This window comes from Saccostrea echinata, unplaced genomic scaffold (genome assembly GCF_033153115.1).
Source record: "Saccostrea echinata isolate AGI-Se365-2 ecotype Australia unplaced genomic scaffold, CSIRO_AGI_Sech_v1 ptg000054l, whole genome shotgun sequence".
Lineage (NCBI taxonomy): Eukaryota > Metazoa > Mollusca > Bivalvia > Ostreida > Ostreidae > Saccostrea > Saccostrea echinata.
The window spans coordinates 31,330,001-31,346,527 of NW_026889803.1; the positions used below are offsets into that span (position 1 = coordinate 31,330,001).

Consider the following 16,527-nt stretch of genomic DNA (forward strand, 5'->3'; position numbering starts at 1 on the left):
GGTGTATCTCTGCAAATCACTATTGGTATGTGAAAAACAGCATCCAAGTGGTAGATTGCATGTTCATCTTCTCTTAATGGCCAATGAAAGTATGTTTATAAAATGAACTTTTTGTATAACAGGAGCTCTGTTCTGCTTTACTGATGTACAGGACTTTCTTTTGAAACTGCAACATGATTATTTTTTTTTTTTATTAAAGATTCATTTCATAGCTCACACATCATGAAATATATATGGGAGACAACTAGAAGATCCAATACTATCACAACAATAGGCCCTTCATAATAGACAATTAAGTTAAACTGTACATCAATACAGAGTGCACGGAGAGAAAAGCCACTTCAAGAAATGTCAAATGGTAAAATAATGTCCAATGACACTGATAATATCAAATGTTCATCAGTCTGAGTATTTTTTGGTCCCTTTTTTACTGCCCTATTTGTCTTTCAAACCTATACTCTTCAGCAACTGAATAGCTTCTTCATGTGCCTACAAAAGTGATAATGAATAATGACATAAAATGACATCATGTAGACCAATAGGAATGTTGAAATGCATGTACAGTGAAACTTGTCTAATCTGGATGTTGTGTATAAATCTAAAATCTTGTCTAATATGGTGTAAACTTTAAGTCCCTTGCTGTATATTCAATTGTTTCAAGTGTTGTCTAATCCGGAATGTTGTCTAATCCGGCCAATTTCTTTGGGACCAGTGGTGTCCAGATTAGACAAGTTTTACTGTATAAGTAGTATGTTTTAAAATGAATATACATTACAGTTTAAACTTGCTTATAAGGAACTCTGATATAAGGAAATCTTGGTTATAAGGAAGTTATACCCTTTTGCTCATTGGCAATATGATAATACTTTCTTACATGGATACTAGGAATCTCAGTTATTCAAGTCCCAATGACTTCCTAATAATCAGGTCTTACTGTATATGATTCTAAGATCTGTATTTAATTACATGTATATCTTTATCTAAATGTATAGTCTGAAGGGGACCTTCCTCTTATAATGCATATGTCTTTAATAAGGTTTCAGAAATATGTAGCTTCTTTTCATTTCCAGATCATGACCTAACCTATATGTAAAGAATTTAGTTATGCAGAAAAAGCTGTACTCCAATCTCTTAACATGTAGGAACCCTTACATAAAACCAATCCTACAATAATAAAACTAGGATTACTTTGGTATAAAGCTTCTTTGTTAACAAAGCTAACAGGAAAACCTTTTTTTCTCCTTATAAGATATAAGATCAGAATAATATTTTTTTTTTATAAAACTGATGTATTGTTGTTTATATTTATATTGCAGATTTTAGGATGTGTATCTTTTTGCCTATCTTCCTCAAAATCTAATCAATCCTTCTTTAACCAGTGGTGACACTCTTTTTGCTCAAAATTTATTGAAATCTGCCCATAAATACTTGGGAATTCATAAGAAGAAACAAACACATTTAAAAACTTGACTTCTTACTAACTTGGATTATGACTAAGACAAAACATCACTACATGGGATAAAACAGCAATTTTTAGAGGGTCCCTAAATAAGAAAATCCAGGAATTTACATCCCTACAGATGACAGTACAGCACTGTGGTCCCAACATGGGATAACAGTGCAATTTACAGGTTCCCTACATGGGATAGTACAAATATGAGGTCCCTACATGGGATTAAAAGCAATTTACAGGGTCCCTACATATGATAGTACAACAATTTTTAAGATACTTACATGGCAGAACAGCCACTTACAGGGTCTCTACACATAATTGCAAAGCAATTTATAGGATCCCTAAATATGATAGTACAACAATTTACCAGGTTTCTACATGGGAAAGTACAAAAATTTACAGGTTCTCTACTTTGGATAGTACAGCAATTTACAGGGATATGTACATGGGAATATGGGATAGTACAGCAATTAACAGTGTCCCTAAATGGGATTATACAGCAATTTAAAATGTCCCTACCTGGAATAGTCCAGCAATTTAAAGTGTTCCTAAATAGGATAGTACAGCAATTTACAAGGTCCCTACATGAAAAAGCACAATTAACAGTGTCCCTAAATGGGATAATAAAGCAATTTACAAGGTCCCTTTGTGGAATAAAGTCCGGATTTTAAAGTGTCCCAATATGGGATTGTACAACAACTTGCAAGGTCCCTACATAGGAAAGTACAACAATTTACAGGGTGCCTACATAAGACAGTACAGCAATTAGCAATGTCTCTACATGGGATAATACAGCAATTTACAAGGTCACTACATGGAATAATCCAGCAATTGAAAGTGCCCCTACATAGAATTGTTCAGCAATTCACAAGGTTCCAATATGGGAAAGTTCAATTTACAGGGGGCCTATGTGGGATAGAACAGCAATTTAGAGGATCCCTAGAAGAAAAGTATAGCAATTTACAACACTCCTACATGGAATAGTCCAGCAATTTTCAGGGTACCTACATGGGACAGTAGAACAAAGTTCAGAAGGAAAGAACAGCAATTTAAAAGTTCCCTGCATGGGAAAGTACAACAATATACAGTGTCTTTCTTGCACACATTTGTTAATGTTTGATATGGTACAAATTTGCCAAACATTCACCTTTTCATCATCAGGTGTCAGAACAGGATAATCTCGAGCTTTCAATAGGTAAGTTTTTGCTGCTATATAATTTTTCATCCTTAGGTGGGTTTTACCAATCATCAGTAAATTCATGCTATAGAAGTCAGGATCCACTAAAATGGAAAATAAAATCTAGAATTTCATGCCATGAGAAAACTAATCATTTATTTTTTCTTATGCATATTTTAACCTAACAAGAGGCCCATGGGCCACAACGCTCACCTGAGTCAATATGGCCCTGCTGTTCTTTGTCAGCAGATTTCTTATTCTATATATTCATACGTAAAGCTTTGATCAACTGTTCTGGGCATAACCTATCCCCAGTTGCCATGTTTTGAATGAAATTGAATCTAAACTTTCTGAGGATGCTTCTATATTCATATTCAACTAATCATGGTTTTGCTGTTCTTGAAACGGAATTTTAAAGATGTCTGCCATCCTACCCTAGGGGGAAGGAAGGGAGGGGGGGTTCAAGAATTGAACAAACTTGAATCTACACTACCTTAGGATGCTTCCATATCAATATGACTAATTATGGCTTTGTTGTTCTTGAGAAGAAGATTTTTAAAGATATTTCTTATATATATTCTTTTGTTAAACTCTGATCCCCGATTATGGCCCCACCCTACTACTGGAGGATGCCTTGAACAAACTTGAATCTACAATACTTGGGGATGCTTCAATATCAAAATGACTAATCACGGCTTTCCTGTTCTTGAAAAGATTTTCCCTATTTATTCCTATGTAAAACTTTGATCCTCCATTGTGGACCCACCCTACCCCCGGGGGTCTTGATTTCGACAAATTTGAATCTACACTACCTAAGGATGATTTCATATGAATATGACTAATTGTGGCTTTGTTGTTCTTGAGAAGAAAATTTTTAAAGAATTTTCCTATATATTCCTATGTAAAACTTTGATCCCCCATTGTGGCTCCACCCTACCCCCGGGGGTCATGATTTGAACAAACTTGAATCTACATTACCTGAGGATGATTTCATATCAATATGACTAATTGTGGCTTTGTTGTTCTTGAGAAGAAGATTTTTAAAGAATTTTCCTATATATTCCTATGTAAAACTTTGATCCCCTATTGTGGCCCCACCCTACCCCCGGGGGTCATGATTTGAACAAACTTAAATCTACACTACCTGAGGATGATTTCATATCAATATGACTAATTGTGGCTTTGTTGTTCTTGAGAAGAAGATTTTTAAAGAATTTTCCTATGTATTCTTATGTAAAACTTTGATCCCCCATTGTGGCCCCACCCTATCCCCGGGGGTCATGATTTGAACAAATTGAAATCTACACTACCTGAGGATGATTTCATATCAATATGACAAATCATGGCTTTGCTGTTCTTGAGAAGAAGATTTTTAAAGAATTTTCCTATATATTCCTATGTAAAACTTTGATCCCCTATTGTGGCCCCACCCTACCCCCGGGGGTCATGATTTGAACAAACTTAAATCTACACTACCTGAGGATGATTTCATATCAATATGACTAATTGTGGCTTTGTTGTCCTTGAGAAGAAGATTTTTAAAGAATTTTCCTATGTATTCTTATGTAAAACTTTGATCCCCCATTGTGGCCCCACCCTATCCCCGGGGGTCATGATTTGAACAAATTTAAATCTACACTACCTGAGGATGATTTCATATCAATATGACAAATCATGGCTTTGCTGTTCTTGAGAAGAAGATTTTTAAAGAATTTTCCTATATATTCCTATGTAAAACTTTGATCCCCCATTGTGGCCCCACCCTACCCCCGGGGGTCATGATTTGAACAAACTTGAATCTACATTACCTGAGGATGATTCCATATCAAAATGACTAATTGTGGCTTTGTTGTTCTTGAGAAGAAAATTTTTAAAGAATTTTCCTATATATTCCTATGTAAAACTTTGATCCCCCATTGTGGCTCCACCCTACCCCCGGGGGTCATGATTTGAAAAAATTTAAATCTACACTACCTGAGGATGATTTCATATCAATATGACTAATTGTGGCTTTGTTGTTCTTGAGAAGAAAATTTTTAAAGAATTTTCCTATATATTCCTATGTAAAACTTTGATCCCCCATTGTGGCCCCACCCTACCCCCGGGGGTCATGATTTGAACAAACTTGAATCTACACTACCTGAGGATGATTTCATATCAATATGACTAATTGTGGCTTTGTTGTTCTTGAGAAGAAGATTTTTAAAGAATTTCCTATATATTCCTATGTAAAACTTTGATCCCCCATTGTGGCCCCACCCTACCCCCGGGGGTCATGATTTGGACAAACTTGAATCTACACTACCTGAGGATGATTTCATATCAATATGACTAATTGTGGCTTTGTTGTTTTTGAGAAGAAGATTTTTAAAGAATTTTCCTATATATTCTTATGTAAAACTTTGATCCCCCATTGTGGCCCCACCCTATCCCCGGGGGTCATGATTTGAACAAACTTAAATCTACACTACCTGAGGATGATTTCATATCAATATGACTAATTGTGGCTTTGTTGTTCTTGAGAAGAAGATTTTTAAAGAATTTTCCTATATATTCCTATGTAAAACTTTGATCCCCCATTGTGGCTCCACCCTACCCCCGGGGGTCATGATTTGAACAAACTTGAATCTACATTACCTGAGGATGATTCCATATCAAAATGACTAATTGTGGCTTTGTTGTTCTTGAGAAGAAAATTTTTAAAGAATTTTCCTATATATTCCTATGTAAAACTTTGATCCCCCATTGTGGCTCCACCCTACCCCCGGGGGTCATGATTTGAAAAAATTTAAATCTACACTACCTGAGGATGATTTCATATCAATATGACTAATTGTGGCTTTGTTGTTCTTGAGAAGAAGATTTTTAAAGAATTTCCTATATATTCCTATGTAAAACTTTGATCCCCCATTGTGGCCCCACCCTACCCCCGGGGGTCATGATTTGGACAAACTTGAATCTACACTACCTGAGGATGATTTCATATCAATATGACTAATTGTGGCTTTGTTGTTTTTGAGAAGAAGATTTTTAAAGAATTTTCCTATATATTCTTATGTAAAACTTTGATCCCCCATTGTGGCCCCACCCTATCCCCGGGGGTCATGATTTGAACAAACTTAAATCTACACTACCTGAGGATGATTTCATATCAATATGACTAATTGTGGCTTTGTTGTTCTTGAGAAGAAGATTTTTAAAGAATTTTCCTATGTATTCCTATGTAAAACTTTGATCCCCCATAGTGGCCCCACCCTACCCCCGGGGGTCATGATTTGAACAAACTTGAATCTACACTATGTAATGAAGGTTTCCCATAAGTTTCAACTTTTCTGGCCCAATGGTTCTTGAGAAGAAGATTTTTAAAAGAAGACACCAAATTTTCACTTATTCTTAATTATCTCCCCTTGGAAGAGGGCATGGCCCTTCATTTGAACAAACTTGAACCCCCTTCACCCAAGGATGCTTTGTGGCAAGTTTGGTTGAAAATGGCCCAGTGGTTCTGGAGAAGAAGTCGAAAATGTGAAAAGTTTACAGACGGACGGACGGACGGACAGACGGACTATGGACAAAATGTGATCAGAAAAGCTCACTTGAGCTTTCAGCTCAGGTGAGCTAAAAACTGTTAAATTACCTAGAGCAGCATTTAATTGATATATTTACAATCTTCCTATTGGTAAACAGTTTTCTAAATTTAATGACAAAGGCCTCAATGGTAGATAACATTTAACAACAGTAGATAAAATTTAATAGAGTTTGTGCTGAATGGGATACAAGGTAACAAGTAATGGAATACTGTATACATGGAAATTTTTGCCCCCTTCTATTTTTGCCCCTTTCGCCCTCATCGCAAGTGGGTGAATTCAAAACAAGCACATTAAACTAGCAAAAGTATTATATGTTAGTAACAACTATGTCTTGGCAAATCTAAAATGTGACAAAATTGCTTGGAAGTATGAAAAGGAGAAAATAACCCTGTATACAGTTAAAACATCACCAAGGAATAATTTTAAAAATTAAAGAAATATTTGTAAAACTCTTACCCTCTTCTGCTAGCTGAAAGTAATAAAGTGCCTAAAAATGAAAAAGAAAATTGATATCAACATCAAACAACAGTTTATTACCCTTTTAAACATTTTCTTTAATACCTGGTAACAATATCATGTTATGTGCAGCTCAAAAGATATGTTCCTAGTGAACCAATGATAAAAAAAAAATTGTTAACTGGACTTGAATTTGAACTTAAGGTGTCCTGTACCCAACATGTATGCTACACAAACTGAAATGCATGGTGGATCAAGGTATCATAAGGCCAATATTAATTTAATTTCCATAACCCCTCCCCCTTATCCATCTTCCAATTGTCTATAAATTGTTTTCCTGGGAATTATATTACATATGGGAAGAAAAGTCTGTCAGATAGCCTAGACTAAAATACAAGGTTCTCCCTGCTAACTGTACATTTTCTTCTACAACTGAGCCACTAGGATTAAAAATAGTGCCCAATCCCACTTATAGCAGCTGATCCACTCTTACCTCCGAGTAAGTCGAGGTTGGAGGGGTGGCAAACAGAGCAGCCGCTAGTTTACGTGTGTACCATGGCAAGTCTGCAAACACAAAACACCTGTAACACAAGTTAATAACTACTTTCTTTTGATTGGTAAGGATAACAGTTTTTTATTATTATTTACACACTGAATTGTCGACGGATTTTTCCGTTATTTTCTGATCATGACAAGGAGCACACAGCGGGTGTGACTGGTCGGCAGGGGATGCTCACTCCTCCATGGCACCTGATCCCACCTCTGATGTTTTGGAGGTCCGTGTTTGCTCTGCTCCTATTTTGTATTGTTTAATGGACTTTTGAGCTTGAATACTGTTCGTTATCTCCATATATTTCATTTTTGAAACCCTTAGATATAAAGTTAACTCTATACAAAGCCAAAGCTTTTATTTTCCCCACTTTTGTTTTCAATTCAAAGAGGTCTTTCATAGCTTTGTTTGATAAAATTCTGTAACATACTCACCAATAACCAATGGAATGTATAGATGTAGCATCCTTAGGATTTAATTCAACAGCTCTCTGAAAGAAAATAATATCACACCAGTTTGTAAAATTGTACAAGACAAACACGTACATATGACAGTATTGCACAGTCTTATTCTTTTTTATGCTTATTAAGCATGTTAAGATTAGCAATCAATTTAACAGCCAACAAATTAACCAAAAATCATTAGACCTTAGTGAAGAATTTTCACATCTTTCATAAATATGTATTTATATGTAATCATGCAAGTACATTTTTATTATATCTTATTATTTTTTGTAATTTTTCCTATAAAAATTGTACAAGAATGTTTTTTCCCAAGAATTTCAAGGTGTATTTATGATGAACTCTATGACAAAAAAAAAATTAAATAAAAATTTAAAAAAAAAAAAAAATTAATAAATAAAAATGACACACAAATTCACTCTATTAGTTGGTGTGTAAAATTATTCAAATTGGATAAAAATATAATTTAAACAAGAAGCCCATGGGCCACATCACTCACCTGAGCACATTGGCTAGAAAAAAAAACACAAATCAGTTCAGTATTGAAAAGTTTACATGTGAGGGGGGACTTTAATTTTAAACTATCTGAGGATGCTTCCATATCAATATATAACAAATGGCTTTGCTGTTCTTGAGCAGAAAATTTTTAAGGACTTTTTCCTATATATTCCTTTGTAAAAATTTGATTCCCCATTGTGGCCCCTCCCTACCCCTGGGGGTTATCATTTGAACAAAAATGAATCTATACTACCTGAAATGCTTCCATATCAGTATGACTAAACATGGCTTTTCTGTTCTTAAGAGGAGGATCATATCAATATGACTAAATATGGCTTTGTTGTTCTTGAAAAGATGATATTCAAAGTTTTTTCCCTATATATTCCTATGTAAAACTTTGATTCCCCAAAGTGGCCCTTCCCTACCCCCAGGGGTCATCATTTGAACAAACTCAAATCTACACTACCTGAGAACGCTTCCATATCAATATGACTAAATATGGATTTGTTGTTCTAGAGAAGATAATTTTTAAAGTTTTTTCCTGTATATTCCTATGTAAAACTTTGATCCCCCATCGTGGCCTTATCCAACCCCAGTGGGTCTTCATTTGAACAAACTTGAATCTACACTATGTAAAAAAGATTTCCTATAAGTTTCAACTTTTTTGGCCCAGTGGTTCTTGAGAAACATGCCACCAAATTTTCACTATTTTTGAATTATCTCCCCTTGAATGAGGGCGTGGCCCTTCATTTGAACAAACTTTAATCCCCTTCATCCAAGGATGCTCTGTGCCAAGTTTGATTGAAATTGGCCCAGTAGCTCTGGAGAAGAAGATGAAATTGTGAAAAGTTTACAATGACAACAACAACAGACAATGCAAAAATTTTGATTAGAAAAGTTCACTTGAGTCTTTGCCTCAGGTGAGCTAAAAAAAGAATGAATCTTCTGATGCATGCAACCTACATTATATGTTTTTAAGCTTTTTTATTATCTCTTGACAAAATAAGTACTGGGAACAGTTTTTGCAAAAAACTTCTTTACTTTAATTATTGCTTCAAAGAAAGTCAGTCTATAATTTTCTTGTGTCTGGCAGTTTAATCCCATATTAATTTGTTCTTGTCTTGCATCTCACTGTGAAATCCTAGATTTACAACTCACCAGGAAGTGTTTCTTAACAGAGAAGGAATTAGAAATCCTGGCTTTTGTGCCTTCATACTCCCCGGTGTAATCTAACAATACTGCATACCACTGAAAAATAAACCTAATGCTTTAAAATTTTACTAGCCTCCATAAATATTGCACATCTTTAATAAGGTATAATCAGATTATTAGTGATATTCTGCAAGGACTTATGAGTTTCCCAAGGGAATTGGGGATCATTTTGGTCCTAGATAGGATGATGAAATACAACAGTAAACAGCTGTTATCCAGCAGCATGCAGTCTTTGAAAATGACCAGTGGTCAAAGACTAAAACCAGTAACAATTGGGTCTGAACTTTTATTTTTGTCACTTCAGAGCAGAGTGACACTTAGGGATCACTTTACCCGGCATCTGTCTGTCGGTCCACTAGCTGTCACAATTATCTTAATATCTCAAGAACTATTAGAGGGAGGGATTCAATATTTTGGTCAGGTGTTACTTGGAACAATAACCTTTTGTAAAATACCAAAAGTAATGACCCTGTGACCTAAGAACTTTGATCTATTTTTCTAGATACTTCATAGTGCTGATATATAGCATATTCTTTGACATTTGAGAGTAAATTTGTGCTATTTTGCAAATGCACAGCTTGACAAAAAAGACATTTTGAAAGATACTATGAAGTCAACTTGGCCTTTGACTTTATACTTTTCAAGAATACTCTGAACCATTAATTTAACTTAGGTCTTTGGAATTTTGAGAGGTAGGGCTTTTATAACTGCATTATATTGCACATTAAATTTTTGGCCTCGTACACATTTTTTACCACACAAACTAAAATTTAAATGCATTCTGTTAGATGTAGGGAAATAAATTGGGAGTATACAGATTTGGATTTTACTTATAAAATTGTACATTGACAATGCAGTAAAGACAAAGTTGGACTGAAATCTCTCCCTGTGGGGATTGCTGAATTAAACATGTAAGAATAAATATGATTAAATAATAAAGAATTGTTTCAAATAATTTTAATTTCATTCATCATTTTAGCTTTGAGAGTTAAGGAACACATTTCTATTTGATTATCACATTTTATGATATATGCTATTCTATAGAAGTCTTACTAGATCTGTGGGTGTTTTTTTTTTCTTTGCAGGCAAATGCAAGCATACAAATAAATAGCTGACCACCCTTGGCTTTTATACTTTACCTTATATCTTTAATGTTTAATTGTTAATCAGAAGTATGAGTTTATATAACCATCTTGCACTGAAATTAATAGTACAATGTATTGAAGAATGCATGCCAATTAACATAACAATTGCCCATGCTCATGTTGCACAACCTTTAATATCTTGATTTGGTTTCAATGCCTATGTTTGATAATGCAATTATTTTTCATTGTGTAAATATACAAATATATAATACACACTTTTTTTTTTACAAGCTCTCTTGTTTAAGCATTCATACTATAAATAAAGGAAAATCTATTCAGTACATGAAATTTCCACGAAAGAAAAAACATAGGTAATCAAAGATTACGAAGCTCACCTCGACGAATGTTATCTACATGTAAGGCAAATTTCACATCATATTTTTTTTCTAGTTAGGGTACATCCCAAGATCAATATCCATGCAAGTTTGATTTAATTATAGATCTGCTCAAAAAACTTTTGACCTGTTTAGTAATCAAGAAAATTTTGGTCAGTTCCAACATCCAAAGCAAGTCTAGAAGTTTTCATCCTTAGATGCACCATCTATGCAAGTTTAATCATAACAGGCCATAATATTATAGAGCTACTCCAAAAAATTACCCTGGTCACTCATCTGGAAAATGTACGTCAGATTCAGAATCCAAGGCAAGTCTGGAAGTATCCATCCCTAGATACATCATCCATGCTAATTTGGTTAAAATATGGCTAAAATTCACTCATGTGGAAAATCTAGGTCAGATCCAGCATTCGAAGCAGGTTGGTTAGTGTACATCCCTAGATGCATCATCCATGAAAGTTTGGTCCAGGTAGGGCTTATAGTTACTTGGGAACGAGACTACTCCTAAATCTAAACCTGGTCTCACATGTGGAAAATCTAGGTCAGATCCAGCATCCGAAGCAAGTGTGGTAGTGTCCATCCCTGGATGCATCATCCATGCAAGTTTGGTCCAGGTAGGGCTTATAGTTACTTTGGAATGGACCTGCTCCTAAAACTTTAACCTGGTCACTCATCCGGAAAATCTAGGTCAGATCCAGCATCCGAAGCAAGTGTGGTAGTGTCCATCCCTAGATGCATCATCCATGCAAGTTTAGTCCAGGTAGGGCTTATAGTTACTTGGGAATGGACCTGCTCCTAAAACTTTAACCTGGTACACATCTGGAAAATCTACATCAGATCCAGCATCCGAAGTAAGTGTGGCCATGTCCATCCCTAGATGCATCATCCATGCAAGTTTGGTCAAGGTAGGGCTTATAGTTACTTGGGAATGGACCTGCTCCTAAAACTTTAACCTGGTCACTCATCCGGAAAATCTAGGTCAGATCCAGCATCCGAAGCAAGTGTGGTAGTGTCCATCCCTAGATGCATCATCCATGCAAGTTTGGTCCAGGTAGGGCTTATAGTTACTTGGGAATGGACCTGCTCCTAAAACTTTAACCTGGTCACTCATCTGGAAAATCTACATCAGATCCAGCATCCGAAGCAAGTGTGGTAGTGTCCATCCCTAGATGCATCATCCATGCAAGTTTGATCCAGGTAGGGCTTATAGTTACTTGGGAATGGACCTGCTCCTAAAACTTTAACCTGGTCACTCATCTGGAAAATCTAGGTCAGATCCAGCATCCGAAGCAAGTGTGGTAGTGTCCATCCCTAGATGCATCATCCATGCAAGTTTGGTCCAGGTAGGGCTTATAGTTACTTGGGAATGGACCTGCTCCTAAAACTTTAACCTGGTCACTCATCTGGAAAATCTAGGTCAGATCCAGCATCCGAAGCAAGTGTGGTAGTGTCCATACCTAGATGCATCATCCATGCAAGTTTGGTCCAGGTAGGGCTTATAGTTACTTAATTGGGAATGGACCTGCTCCTAAAACTTTAACCAGGTCACTCATCTGGAAAATCTAGGTCAGATCCAGCATCCGAAGCAAGTGTGGTAGTGTCCATCCCTAGATGCATCATCCATGCAAGTTTGGTCCAGGTAGGGCTTATAGTTACTTGGGAATGGGACTTGCTCCTAAAACTTTAACCTCGGACGCCGACGCTAACGCCGACGCCGACGCCGGGGGTATAGCATAAGCTCATCTCGACTTCGTCGAGGTGAGCTAAAAATCTCTAATGACTAATGACAGCCTTTTTTTAAAATCAAGCAATGTATCATTGGGCCATTCCAAGTTTTTTCTATGTTTAGTGTCCGCGTGCGCCTTGGTTTTTGGCACCTCTTATCAGAAAAAACAAACAAAATCAGGAGTCCTAAAATTGATTATCTTGGTTACAAATTTGGAAATTTGTCAAGTTCTTTAAATATTTCTCACTATTATTTCATATTATGTATATTTTAAGCATTTAAAACCTTGATTATACCAAACAGAAGATATTTCTATGAGAAAAATAGATTCATGAAATCAAATCCTTTGAATGATGTCATTTTTATTACTGTAAAGTCTGTGTTTTATTTTTTGGCTTGTGTGTTTTTTGCAAATAGGTAGGTAGGTTTTTGAAAGATGGGTGGACGCTAAACAGAGAAAAAACTTGGAATGGCCTTAGTATATTCATTTAAGTAAATCATTAGTACAGTCATTGAATAAAAAAGGAAAAATTAAATACCTTATGACAAGCAAAGTTCTTATCATTCAGCTGCAGTGCTTTCTTAGCATATTCAAATGCCTCATACATACAGGATTTCTTGACCTTTTGGTCACTACTGGCCTTGCCCTTGTCAGTAGCTGCTCGGGCCAGTCGCCACATGACCTCGTCACTTTCGCAGTCTTTAAATTCAATGAGGTAGTCATACAACTCCTGGATTTTGTAATCTAGATATAACTTGTCAGCAGTCTCTATCACAGTTTTTAATTCATCTGGCTTTTCCTCATCTACTAAAATAAATGATACATCAAGCCTCAAAGTAACATCTAAAATTTAGGCACCAGCTGGCTCCTAATAAAAAAATTAGTTGCCAATGCAAAATTTTAGTCACCAGACAAATTTTTCTCTGGTGCCAACTTTAAAAGCTGATAAACTAGGTGACCAAAAAAAAAAAAAAACCAAATAAAAGACACGTTCATTGCTAACTTTTCAATTTTTTTTCACTTCATTAGGAAAAAGATATTAAACATGTTTATATTCTGGAATTTGATGATCACCAAGGCAATATAAAATGGTCACCAATTTGGTGACTTATAGAGAAATTTTAGGTGCCATGGTGACTAAGCTAGTCACCAATTAGAGCCCTGTACATACAAAAAATTATCCTTTGTACATCAGTTTATAAATATATTTCTATACAAGAAATATATAAAATATGGTGAATTTTGCTGCATTTCTGCAATGACTTAACCTGAAACTTTCTTCTCTTTTGATTTCCCAAAGCTGAAGGCATACACTGTCCCAATTGGAGCTGGCAAGCAATACAAATGCCACTGCCTGCATGATTTCCCAATGTTTCTGAAAAAAATCTGAAATATACAATAAGATACACATATAACTCATTTGTATATCATTGTAATATCAAATTATATTTGTGAGTGCAAGATAATAATTCAATATCTAATTTTTTTGTGTTTTAAACATATTAATTTTGATTTTCATTCAAGTTTACATTTTTAATAGAACTTTTACTTTATCTATAATCAATTTCTTCTTAAATTAGCTGCAGGCATGTAGACCATTTGCATTTAACTGCCATATTTAATTTGAAATTCCAAGACATGGAAATGTTACATTCTTTTTTTTTCTACTTTGTTGTGGAAAAATAATACATGGCAAAGATTATAAAATCTTCTCCCCTGCTTCAGACCACCTGACCACTGGCAGGACCTGCATAACCAATCCATTTCTCTTTGTCCCAAGATACATGTACATCAATCCTAGTCTGTCTATGTAGATTTTAAGCCAGGTAGCTCAGGGAATATATAGCTCAATACTAAGTGCATGTAACTAAAGGGAGACAATTATGGAGCAGTATATGATTTCAAGTCCAGAAGTAACAGATCTTCAAAAACCAGCCATCATCCTACTGCAGCAGTTAAAGATGTCATACCAAATTGTCACACAGATTTTTTTTTTAATTTAATAGTTTATGTTTTGTCTTGTGTTCAGGGTTGAGTTAAAAATTAAGTGGAAATGCTCCCTAAATCGACTATAAATTATATTTCAGTGAATCTATTACAGTACGCATTTGCGAATTTTATCAGTATGTTCAAGCTTGATTTTTCTTAATCATGTTAATTAATCTTTAATACCAAAAGTGTAATGCATAAAAGCATTTGATCGAATGTCTATGAATTTTTGGGCCAAATGGGTGCTGAAATTCGGCTGAAGTCCTAATTAGAAATGTGTCTGTAACTTAATAACCAGAAGTTTTCCCTTGGAAAAATTTACTAAGTGTGGTATCAAAATCAGCTCGTTTATAATGTTTCTCAATAAAGTTCAAGCAGTTTAATTTATTGGTAAGCTTTGTCGAAACCCTTTATCATTCAATAATTCAAAGAATTATTGTTCTTGATATAAGCCATTAAATATGTCACACCATTTAAATATTCTTGATTAATATCAAGAAAATAATAAAATTTGATGTTGTTTTTCAAATCAATGGGTTTTCTTAAAATCTCAATTTAGCCTAATTGATATACTGAAATTCTCAACTATGAGGGCCTAACCCCCCCTCCCCCCTTCAGTCCTAAACTATTGAAAAAAAATTAAATAAATAAAAATCACTGACTTTATTTTTTTTCACTGGATTCATGGTTGATATTTATCGTTACTGAACTATTTCTGGAGAATGCTAGTAAATTTTCATTTCAACTAGTTAAGTAAAATTTTTTGGCACTAGCTAAAATTTGTAAAGGTTAATTTTGAACCCTGGTGACCAGGATTCAAAATAATGGTGTTCCAAAGTAATGTGAAGGTTTGCTCCTCCTAACTATCTTAATTAAATACAATACAGTAGTAACAGTACAGTAACTATGATGCTAATGTATTGCGTATTATCAGGGACCTATATACTAATATAGGTCCCTGGTATTATTTGATATTTTAAAAATATGTATATATATATATATAGACTTTTAAAGTAATAAACACTAACAGCTGACTGAAAACATGGAAAATGCAATTCTTTACCAAACTAGATTCCGTTGACTGCTGGTTGAAAATTGATAGGCCAAATAGGCCTGATTTAATGAGGTTTACTCGAGATCAATAAATTTTAAAACAATCATGAATATATACTCACCTGTCCAATACTTTGAAATTTCCTAAATGATTGGAATTTACCTAGTTTTCTACACAAAGAGAAAGCAAACACGTTTGTTACTTTGGAAAACATTATGAAGAACTGTTGCTGTCTGCATCACGCCTTAGAATTGACCGTTTTAATCTTCTTACGTTGAAGAGTCGCAGGTGGTTCTTAACCATTTCAATTTGGACACGATAAAAACCTGTTGCAGTCGAACGGAATTAATTTAAAATTCGTAATTACAGAGGATGGTATATAACAAATTTTAAAAATGTACAAAACGTCTACTCCCCACCGCCACTTATTTAGAGTGAGCTCAGTTCGATTATCCCCCTTTTGCGAACTCTTCATAAGTAAATTAACAAAAAAGTTTGCCACGAAATATCGAGGGAAGAAATTATGACAGGCGAGCCAAGTTATTTTTGGACAGAAAAAATGTATGCCTTTGGCCATAAACAGTAGAAATATGTTGTAGACAAAAGGCTTAAATCGTTACGTATAGCGATATTTTCTAATTTCCTTTGATGTGAAGTAAAAATCGATAGAGGTGAAGCGATCGGTGATATTCCACCCTGCCAGTGAATCATAATTTTGAATCTCAGCACACCGAAGCATAATGTCGTCTCAACGTTTTACGGTAACAAAGGCAAGCGAAGAATCGCCAATTGGTGAGGGTAGTGATTCCTATGGGTCAGTTCCTTTTTCAGCAAAGAATGGAAAAATTACAGGTAAGTTTGGTACAATGCCCAGAATACAAGA

The 16,527-nt window shown here is 35.1% G+C and overlaps 1 protein-coding gene across 1 annotated transcript; it reads right to left on the bottom strand.

Annotated features, from left to right (window-relative positions):
- Positions 1-176: 176 nt before the first annotated feature.
- Positions 177-15,941, bottom strand: LOC133205404 (regulator of microtubule dynamics protein 1-like). Its single transcript, XM_061341210.1, has 9 exons — positions 15,766-15,941; positions 13,870-13,987; positions 13,140-13,405; positions 9,341-9,430; positions 7,658-7,713; positions 7,167-7,254; positions 6,674-6,704; positions 2,601-2,734; positions 177-489 (listed from the first exon to the last, which is right to left on the bottom strand). The coding sequence occupies exons 1-9, from the start codon at positions 15,856-15,858 to the stop codon at positions 436-438; spliced, it is 930 nt and encodes a 309-aa protein (XP_061197194.1). The 5' UTR covers positions 15,859-15,941; the 3' UTR covers positions 177-435.
- Positions 15,942-16,527: the final 586 nt, after the last annotated feature.

Bases quoted from the DNA above. Each gene is read 5' to 3' on its own strand.
- LOC133205404 (XM_061341210.1), bottom strand. From the start codon at position 15,858: ATGTTTTCCAAAGTAACAAACGTGTTTGCTTTCTCTTTGTGTAGAAAA. The intron at 9,431-13,139 runs GTATTTAATTTT...TTTATTTTTCAG, and splicing joins AGAACTTTGCTTGTCATAAG to TGGTATGCAGTATTGTTAGA. The intron at 490-2,600 runs GTGAATGTTTGG...TCACTTTTGTAG, and splicing joins TGACACCTGATGATGAAAAG to GCACATGAAGAAGCTATTCA.